We start from the raw sequence: 11,062 nt of genomic DNA, 5'->3' as shown, positions 1-11,062 counted from the left end.
TGCAGAGTTCGATCGATGTTATACGTCTAAATGGGGGCAGAGAATAACGGGTTGTATATTTTGTGGGAGTGCCTGCACGAAGTGTGGATTAACAAAAGAAGAATTTCTCGTGTTATTATTGAATCTATTGCAACTATATTTCAGAGCTAATTCTCGATCGCAGATCTACCCAGATTTTGAAATAATCGAAAATTTTAAACTCAATTTTTCCGGGTTCTATAATCACAACTGGCTATTAAAGTACGCATGCACAGCTAATTGCACGAAGTTTTCGAGAAACTTACAAACTCAATTCGGGATTCTTGAATATTAAGAGTAATGTTTAAGCGTGTCTCTTTGTTTCAGTTTTACCCGTTCACAGGATGTAATAAAACGAGTTTATGAGCATAACAATAAGTAATACTGATCTTATTTCTATTGACCGAATATAAGAGTAATACATTAGAAAAATCAGAATCTTTAACTGAACAATATACAGTCAGGTCTAGAATAAAGACGCATTCAAATACTATACGAATTGCAACGGTTATTGAGCTGACCACAAAAATGTAAGAATGAAACAATACGTATCGAACGAATTTGAAAATGTTTTCACTTTAGTGGAAGTTTGTGCAAGTTATTGTCGTATTCCATGGAAAATTATTAAAGGCATCTAGCAACATTATTTTTACAGTCGTTGTTAGTATAAATTCAATTATAATTTTAAATACACATCTTCGGCTTTCAAGTATTATTGCCCATGAAGACGACATGAGGAGCACGAACTCAAATGGGTCAATTGACAAAACTTGTCACAGTAATCGTTCACAGCAGGTTTATTTTTTGTACCACTAGCGTCACTAGTATCCCTTTTGTACGGAAGTGTCATTGGTTATAGGGATGCTCTAGATCGACTAATCGATGATCTTGCAATGTCTCATAGGAAGTTTTCATTACCGCTTTATATTCCCTTTACTGTCTTCGGTGCATATGGAACACTGAAATGTATATGGAACATCAGTGCCATCTTATTTCAGGTAGCTATTTGTTTACGTGGAGTTCGTGCTCCTGGTGTAGGTCTCCATGATAATTGCCGCTTAGCAAGAATCAGTGTTGCCAACTTCAGAACAATAGCTAATTTGTCAATCTGGAAAATAAGTTTTGCAGAATATATTTATAAGTACTGTTGACTGAAGACTACTAAGACAGTTACCCCTGGGTAAATTTTTGTGTATCATTTTTCGGCGGGCAAGTGGGCCCAGGTGGACCTGGGAGCGTAGGAGGTTTCTGCTCTATCGACTCTACTTAACGGGCTTGTACCGACATTCGTAGCAGCCAAAGTAGTGTCGGTATGGAAGCCTGAATTTGAGACGGTACGAAGTGAGTACGTAAAACTACGTACCGATTGTAAATGTCAGTACCATATCTTTATCGACATAGTCATTATTTTATTCCAATAATACGGATATGCCTTTTCAATGTGACATAATTTTCCTAAAATCGCTTGCCCTCACTCAGCCCAGTCAATGGGTAGTTTGAAAGTGGTGTTTGGTGCAAAAAATAAGGAACATGGGATACTTTCGGGACTGATAAGGGGGTGTCTCCTGAGTATAAATCTAGATAGTTGACCTCTTATCGCTATCAGGATCGCCGCCATTTTGGAAAACGCTTTTCGCTCTATATCTCGCGAACCGTCGACTTTACGATAAAATGTGTAGAGACCTTTTTTATATATTATTACTGCTTTGAGTTATTAAAGTGAATATCTTTTACGACTAAACATTCTATAGTTCTCAGTGCTATTGTTAAAAAATTGGTTCTGTTGCCCTAAAACAAAAAATAATACGATTAGTTAAACGAGTGTTTTTATACATTTCAGATATATTTCATAAATACTTACGCCAAGATTTGTTTTTAAGGTTATCTGTGTATGAGTATCAAAAAGATTGGTTAGGGTACCGCCAAATAATAATAATAAGCTTATGAATAACTCGTACCGCCGCTCTTGTGGCCTTAAGTTGTACTTTTGTTTCAGACGTGACTGACAACTCCCCACCACGTTCGTCTATACTTTTCCGCAACAGGCCCAATTGAGGAGACAGTGATATGAATATATGCTTATCACAATTAAATGTTCAGTTACAGACTCATGCATCATCGGCAAAATACAATCGTGTCTGCGAATAAACGTGAACTCTCGCATTTGTTGATTTCTCCAACAAACGCGGAAGGCGCGGTTTCCAAACAGAAAGGTTCACCCGGTAGATACGCTCGAGGCACTCGCACGCCGCCGCTCAGTCAGCTCTGCAGTCACTCTACATTACCCAGATAGCTGATGTGCACGCAGCTGCCGCAGCGATCTTCCAAAATCTGACGTATCGGCCAAGCCAATGTGCACGCGAACTACCCCCACCACGTCCAAATCCCCCCGCAACTTGGTTCGCCCGCAGGGCGAGCATTGGCAATTTCTCTACTAGTCTCTGGCGCTGAGCATATATGTGCTGAGTAACCGTGCGAGAGAGACGGAAATAGGTTGTTGACCGTTCGTGGTTTTGAAATCTATTTCCGTCTCTCTCGCTCAGCCTGAATCCCTCGATAGCGGCGACACTCATGGTCACCAGGCGAAACGGCCGGTGTTTCCAGTTGGCAACACTGATGAACTACCTGTCCCCTCTGCCTACCTGTCGACAAACGAAAATTTCAAATGTACTACGGTACAACGGTCGGAAAGTGATTTTCAATGCGAGTGACATGAGAGCTTGAAAAAAAAGCAGGAAAAATAAGTACGGCTGGACCGTGAGTCTCTAATGAAAAGTGGATGAATTGTAAAAAAGAGAGAAATATATTTGGATTCTGAAAAGCATTAAGGTAAAATTATCGCAAGTTAATTCACAGCTACGATAAATTTGGTGACGTCTATAATCGGAATGAATCGGAACTGTGCATTTGAAAGCAACATACCTTTTCACTGATTTTACTTTTAGCTGGTTTCTTTAATAGCTGTAATTTCTTCACATAATTGCGCGAGCATTAACCCTTAGTCTTTTTCAGTGGACATACGTTTCAAAAATTCATGACAAAAACTTTACTCATCAGATTTTTTCTTCTACGGATTACAATTTGTCAGTAGTTGCAATACCTGTTTGACAAAAAATATATGTCGAAGACTGTACCGTCATCTAAGTATATTTTCTAGTCCAAAAAGTGTAGCTAAAGTAAATGAAACAAGATGCGTGTAATTTTCGTTTTCGTTTCTAATTTTATAGGCTATTTGACATCGACATTCTTTTTCTTAGAACAAAACATTTATGTTTCTAAGGTAGTCTCAAATGTGATGAAGAAAATAAAAAAGCTCGAAACCTATTAGTGTAAAGTTATATACTTGAAAAGCATTACGTGTCCACTGTAATGGACATCCGTTGTTTGTGCCAATTTATTTTTATGTATAAATGACATGGAAGGATTGTGCAGTTTTTTCTATTGTGTGCTTTAATCCCCTTCCTAAACAACTATACTAGCCTGTGAAGGACGCGTCAACAAATCAGGTGTTTTCTCTTTTAAATTTAAATTCATTTCTTCAAAAGTTAACTTGAAATTCTTTATATTGTGAAGAGAAAAAATACTTTAATTTTCTTGATGTTTGAAGTTCGTTACTATGTTTGTTGTATGATTAAATTTTCATTGGTTGAAACAGTCAATGATGACAAGATGCAATTCATAGAATGATGCTTTTAATACCACGTTTCGGCAGGACCCCGCCTGCCATACCTTTGTAATCCTGACCCCTCTGATGTTTGAGCAAAATTCAGTTTTCTCGTAATCATGTAACTGTGTTCAACAACTATAACAGAAGTGTCTTTGAACAAAGTAATTGTGTACAAATTGTATCTGTTACTTCAAAAAAAAATACATTTCACAGATGCTTTGAAATGACGTAACGAGGCTAAAGTGGTTTTCTGCTGTTGCAAATTTAATGCTTGTTAATTAATTTTCATCTTGACATATTTTATAGATGGTTGATGCTTCGGTCAACGTCGCCCTGAGGATCAGACCTTTGGTTCAAACAGAGATTGAGAAAGGCTGCCAGACATGCGTCGCAACAGTGCGTGGCCAACCACAGGTTCAGGTGCTGGGTACTGACAAAGCCTTTACGTTTAATCACGTATTTCCTCCTGAAGTTAACCAGGAAACATTTTATAATACAGCAGTCAAAGGAATGATAAATAATCTCTTCCAAGGTAAAAATATCAAAGACTTACAGTTGCTCACGCTCTTTAATTTTTCAACTTACTCTTATGAAACCTACATTTCTCAACCATGTCTATTTGTTTTGCCATCATATTTTGCATCACTCATTCCAGACTTTTTATTCCAAAACCATCTACTCGCAGCAGTGTTATGGCATTAATTATCTGTATGTCAATACCAGAGACTATCATTTTCCTTACATACTGTTTTTAAAATTATCATATGGCTCTTTATTTTGACGACATTATCGTGTTTATTTGTTAGGATATAACGTAACTATATTGGCATATGGCCAAACTGGAAGTGGTAAAACCCATTCCATGGGGACGTGTTATAAAGGAGGTAGTGAAGAGCTTGGTATCATCCCTCATGCAATAAATGACATTTTCCAAATTGTGGAACAACAAACAGACTGCAATTTCGAAATCACAGTCTCTTTCACTGAACTTTATCAAGAGCAACTTTACGACCTGCTCTCCCAAAAATCCCGAGAAAACTCTGTTGTCGATATTCGTGAAGATACACAAGGCATAAAAATACCTGGCTTGACTGAAATCAAAGTTGAAAATGCCACCGCAACATTTCAGTGCCTTAGTCAAGGTTCGCTGGGTCGAGCCACTGGGGCAACAGCAATGAATTTGCAAAGTAGCAGGAGCCATGCCATATTTACTGTCAACATACGTCAAGAGAAAAAAGATGATGTGTAAGGATTTAATTTACTTTACTTTATTAACTTGATCTTTTGGCACTGAGAATCTCTTCTCACAGTCATTGATTGATATACTTATTGTTAGATTAATGTCTGCAAATGATTATTCTATACGATGTACAAAGAATTATTCACATATACTTGACAAGTTGACCGATCGTTAAAATGACATCTGGGTACCTGAGTTTGAATTTTACTGTAATTTTGATGGATTGTTTACTGTTTAAAAACGACAAAATTCTCAAATTTCAAATGCAATTGTTTATTTCGAAATGGATTTCACAAAAAGATATTAAAATTAATTTTTTATTTTGTAAAACTTGTCACCAATCTTACCCAAATTAAAAAGAACTCAATTTTGATCATGAAAAAGTATATATTCTTAGTGCATTCTCCTTACTTTTGACATTACAAAAACTCAAATTAGTCAAGTCATTTCATGATAGGAGTAAAATCTCATCAAGAAACATCACACAAGCAACGAATCGTGAAAATCTATTTATCGAATTATTGGTAAAACCAATATTTTGGTGTTACGAAGTCGTACTGCCAAAACATGATAAAAATTTGCCCTCGTGATTCGGTATGTTGAAGAAAAACAATTTAAGAACATCTAACAATTTTTGAATATTTTTTGAAACAGTAACTCTGCAACAACAGCAAAGTTTCATCTGGTAGACCTTGCTGGTTCCGAACGTAGCAAAAAAACCAAAGCCACCGGTGAAAGATTCAAAGAAGGCGTAAATATAAATAAAGGTCTCCTCGCTTTGGGTAATGTGATCTCACAATTGGGAGATGGAACTTCCGGGAGCTATGTTGGATATCGTGATAGCAAATTAACCAGGTTGTTGCAAGACTCATTAGGCGGAAACTCCATGACTCTAATTATCGCGTGTATCAGTCCTGCAGGTCAGCATGTGAAGTATCAAGAAAAGTAGCTCCATTCAGGACCTTATTTTCATTGAACAAAAGCCACATACTAATATTTGAATTTCATTTGACACAAGACATTCTTTTTTGGTCGAAAATATTTATTTTGGAAAACTACACAACTGTTTGTACAACATGTAGGCTGTGAACAGATAAAATTTTATGACTAAAGTAGGAAACTTTGCTTTAATCTTTCAAATTATTTTGTAACAAATCTGATTTTCTACATCCAGACTACAACCTCGATGAAACTTTGAGTACACTGCGATATGCTGACAGAGCAAGAAGAATAAAGAATAAGCCGATTGTGAATCAAGATCCACACGCTGCTGAAGTAAATAGGTTAAATAAGTTAATTCAAGAATTGAGATTGGCTCTTCTTTCACAAGGAAATACAGTAAATGGTGAAAACGCTTGCCCACCTGAACACAAAGAACTGCAAGCAAAAATACAGATAATGCAAGTCAAAAATAGGGATCTAACTGAACAACTCCATGCAAATCTAGTTGAATTTTTGCATATGAGCGAACGTGCTGATCTGGCAGAAAGCGCCAGTGAAACTCTTAGAAAAAACATTGCTGATCTTTTAAGAGACTTTAAGCAATCTATCGACGATTTCGACGCAAATCCCAATGCCACTGAAGAACATCGATCGGCATTGAAAATCATATACAATAAAATTTTAGGTGTGATTCAAATTCGATCAATTGATGCAGTTTCGTTATTGTATAGTGTGAAAACTGACAAACTCTTTTCATTCTTTTCGTTTTTAGAGTTTCAAAGCGATCAAGAAAAGACAGCAAGGGAAATTTTGAGTCACGAATTATCAACAGAGAAACAATTTGTTAATCATGATTCGGCTGATACTAATTTTGCGGATGAAAATTCAGATGATACCGAAACTGGAGGAGTAGATCTGGATATAAAACAAGAGGAGCATACCTTGCAACAGGCTGAGAGGAAAGATGAAGTGAAAAATATAAACAGAGAATTAGCTTTGAAAGAAGAATTGGTTGCAAAACTTATAGCAAACTCTACGCAAATGGTTGAATATTCAAAGGAAATGCAGGAGATGGAATCCGAAATAAAAAAACTGCAGGCAGAAAAAGATGATCTCCAAAAAGTTTTGGTATCAGTTCAATCTAACAATGCTAGCTCCAAGTAAGAAATCACACATTACTTGTATACTTTCATATTACTATTATTAACTGCATGTAAAGATCAATCTTCAGTTTGGTAAATCCTGAAAGTTGGTCGCATAACTTTTTAGTGAAAAAATGAAATGTTTCACAGTACCACAGACTTGTTATTGCACAGTTCTTTTTTGGTTCAATTTTCATTTCGTTTCAGACTCGCAGAAACACGTCGCAAAAAAGTTCAAGAGCTTGAGAAGAAGATATCTGAATTATCTCGCAAATGTATGCAGCAGGGAACGGTTATCAAAATGAAAGAAAAGTCCGAGGCTAAGATAAAAAGTCTGCTCACTGAAATTCAATCAATGAAACGATACAAAGTAAAACTCATGCAGCTGATGCGATCCGAAAGTGAAAAATTCAGACAGTGGAAGCTCACAAGAGAACAGGAGGTTAGAAAATTAAAAGATCAAGACAGGAAGCGACAACACCAAATTGTTCGGATGGAAACACAGCATAGTAAACAGCAGAACGTTCTTAAACGTAAAGTGGAAGAAGCCTGCGCAATCAATAAGAGGCTGAAAGTAAGTATCTCAAAATACCCAGTGTCGCCTCACATCCAGTCAAATGTTTTGAATTCTTTTTAATGTCGAGAATTTTTTATCTTTCATTTTAATCCTCACACTCATCAAAAACGCAGGAAGCACTGGAGAAGCAGAGTAAGGCTCAACAGAAGCGAGACAAGGCGGGCAATACAGTCGGCATACAAGCTTGGGTAACTCAAGAACTTGAAGTGCTCACTAGTACGATAGACGCTGAGCGTTCGTTGGAACGACTAATGCAAGATAGAGCATTACTCACAACAACCTTGACTAAAATTAAAGCAAATAAAGATAAATATGATGCAGCCACCTATGCGAAACAAATTTCCGAACTCACTGAAGATTTACAGTTACGCAGTGCACAAATTGCCGACCTGCAGCAAAAGATTCTTGCTTCTGATCAAGGTAATCAAAGTTAACTTCACCGTGAAACAAAGTACAAACGAAGTTGTCTATACGTCATGTGAAAAATATACTTAATGTATCACTCGAGAAGAAATTAGGTACTTATACTGTCTAGTTATCAAACGATGTGATATTTCGTAAATATCTAAGTAACTTATATTCAAGTAACAATAATTGTTGAATTTTTGGTTCTTATCTTTTTATTTCAGAAAACAAGACTAAAACCCGGTGGAATCAAATACAGACAATGATAGACGCAAAGTGTGCTTTGAAGACCCTGTTTGATATTGCAGCTGAAAAAAGTCGAAGCCAGTATGCCAAAACCTATCAATACGATGAACTGATGGTGTGTATTATAAACAGTAATAAACTTTTCAATAGTTTCAGAATATTCCATGACTTGTCACAATTCGCAGTTATTTACTTTTTATTTGTTACACAACGGTTATAGGAAGAGTGTGATGCTCTTAGAATGAAAAATCGACAAATGGAACTCCAACAAAAAGAGCAAATTTTGAAACAGAGAGAACGAGAGGCAAAGCTGAATGCGGAACACGAAGAAGTGGTAGCCCAACTGCTTGATCAACTCCGCGGAGTTAAACCCGTAGCAGAACCTCAATTATGCAATGTAATTTTTTTGAAATTATTATATGAAATATGTTCTCTTTATAATGTATCTATTTCATGTATCTATTCGATTTTTTAAAACTTCGTATACATGTATCTCTAAAGGAGAAAAAACCATCAACCAAAGAATACCCAACACCAAATGCTGAACATTGCGAAGACTATCCATTCACAGATGATAGCTTGTTGGAAGATGATGTCGAAAAAGATCCAGATTGGACCAAAACGCCTCTGTTTAGTCGGATTAGCAAAATCATGGTAAGCCTTTCGTTACTCCCAAATATGGTCTTCCACTGTACATTGCGACAGCAGATTTCAATAAATGCTTTGCTAAATAAAATTTTCCAATCTAATTGTGAAATGTAAATATCGGTGGCAATAGGTTTTCACCCAATGTACAATTCCATTTCTCAATCAAATATCAACTTTCTGAACCCTACTTTTTATGGAAAATGGAAAACGAATGAATCTGTGCTTGCTTGATAATTAAGCAGTTTACCTGAATATTTTCCTGGTACATTTTACTATTTACGCTTCCCAATTTACAGAGCTCTGCTGCAGAATCCCGTCCAAATGCTGGAATTATTGGTTCAAAGCGATCATCAGACGGTGATATAAAATGTGCATGCAAATCCAAGTGCCACACGCGTTTATGCACTTGCCGGAAAAATGACCTAGCGTGCATAAACTGCAATTGCAACCCGGAAATATGTTGCAACAGAGACCAAGAAAACGTAACGTTTCTTCTACATATTTTCGAAATTCATCTTTTTTTAGTTATAAAATGAAAACTTGATCATTAATCAATGGTTTTTTTACCCTTCTATTTGAATAATCTACAAGAAAAATACTTTGACTTGCACGTGTTAAAGAATGGTGTTCCTAAACCAAATTTATATTCCTGATAAAAAAAATCTGATAACCCCTAACAGTAACTATTATTCCAATTTCAGATCAGACGAACCATCCTGTTTCCAGATGTTACCAAAGATGATAGTGATGACTCATTTAAGAAACCAACGTAAGCAAATATACAATGATTTTTGTAGATCTTAATAATTTGTAGAAGTAGATACTTTTGTCGGAAAATTTTACCGCCTAATATCATTGACTTATTTCCTTTTTTAAGATCCTTTTTCATTTCGATTCATGTAGTTTTTCTTACCTTATGAATTTACGGTCTTAATTTTATTAGAACGATGATAAAATCATTTGTGTAATGATTTGTAATAAGATAATTTTGTTGCAGCGAAATGAATACATTACCACCTAAGCCAAAGAGATCGAAACCTCAGGACCAAACCATCGAAATCTAAAACATTGCGACAATCATAGAAAAAGCAGAGGATTTCTGTCGAAGGTCAAGCGCATAATTTTATCAACTAAACGAAACACTGAATAATTTTGTACATTTCTAATTCATGTTTTTAGCCAAAGGACTAGATATATTAAAATGCAGCTCAATTAAATTTGGCATTAATGAATAACGTACACGTTCATTCTTCATTTTCTCTTTATTGAACAGTTATATTTTTATCTCAGTACAACTTATGACGCTTAGCAAGCTCAAAGGGTAAAGGTAAGTAAATGAAACTATACGCTTTTTTACATAAGCATTGTGTATTCAAAATTATTTCTTCGTAATTCAGGTATTTCAACAAATTTTTAAGTAGTCAACTAAGCTTGAAATTATAGACATGTTTAAAGTAGCTTTATAATACATAATATTATGACTTGATTCCACAACTATTGATGTAGTTTTTTGTCTTCAGTAGATCTTGCATCTCTTTTGATTCCAACAAATAGAGTTGCTTTGACCTTTATCTTGCGATAACTGAGTACTTGTGATAGTGTTTAGTTCAAAATTCCCTTGTAGTAACATCGCGTGAATATCCCTCCTAAGTAATCAGTGTATAAAGTGGGGGCTCATAGAATCCCACGTTAGCCATAAACGAAATTCAGAAACTGGCGCCATTTTTTATCGGTCTTGTATAATGCTGATCACGAACCTGTAGCTTAACAATTGTATATCATATCAACCATATAACAACCAACTTGGCAATGTCTTCCGTTATATCGACTTGGGGCACTGGAAATTCCCTAGGTGCGAGAGAGAGCTCGATTTGTGACAAGCTCCGTCTTACGTCCAGAGAGAAACCTCTCATCCCTAGGGAATTTTGAGCATTGGCAGCTGTGAATAAGGACGATACAAAACGACTTATTATACACTAGATTAGGAGAAACTCACAAGTCAATTGTCTGTGGTCCACGGTCTTATAGACAGGTCTGGGCACACCAAGCCCCTTCATATATAACGCAGCGTGACCGTCTTGAAGCCTATGTTTCTCAATTTGTGCACCAAAGACCGGAGCGCTGCAATCTCCGAGGCCGGTGTATGCATACCGTGATGCGTACTAAGTAGGCCTCTC

At 36.3% G+C, this 11,062-nt stretch overlaps 1 protein-coding gene across 2 annotated transcripts; it reads left to right on the top strand.

Moving 5' to 3' along the window:
• Nucleotides 1–2,583: 2,583 nt before the first annotated feature.
• LOC107217853 (chromosome-associated kinesin KIF4-like) lies at nt 2,584–9,969 on the top strand. Of its 2 annotated transcripts, none has more exons than XM_046730239.1 (14): nt 2,584–2,847; nt 3,992–4,217; nt 4,492–4,930; nt 5,580–5,845; nt 6,100–6,552; nt 6,640–7,027; nt 7,217–7,583; nt 7,700–8,006; nt 8,216–8,352; nt 8,458–8,632; nt 8,725–8,891; nt 9,182–9,367; nt 9,587–9,654; nt 9,883–9,969. In XM_046730239.1, exons 2-14 carry the CDS (start codon nt 3,992–3,994, stop codon nt 9,947–9,949), a joined length of 3,246 nt encoding a protein of 1,081 aa, XP_046586195.1. In that variant the 5' UTR covers nt 2,584–2,847; the 3' UTR covers nt 9,950–9,969. The 2 variants fall into 2 exon arrangements, with proteins under 2 accessions (XP_046586195.1, XP_015511021.2); XM_015655535.2 differs by having other exon boundaries at nt 2,585–2,847; nt 8,458–8,634; nt 8,739–8,891.
• The last annotated feature ends 1,093 nt before the right edge of the window (nt 9,970–11,062 follow it).

The sequence above is a fragment of the Neodiprion lecontei genome, chromosome 2, assembly GCF_021901455.1.
Source record: "Neodiprion lecontei isolate iyNeoLeco1 chromosome 2, iyNeoLeco1.1, whole genome shotgun sequence".
Classification (NCBI taxonomy): Eukaryota; Metazoa; Arthropoda; class Insecta; order Hymenoptera; family Diprionidae; genus Neodiprion; species Neodiprion lecontei.
The sequence above is the reverse complement of the archived record's forward strand: the minus strand, read 5'-3'. Positions and strand labels throughout refer to the sequence as shown.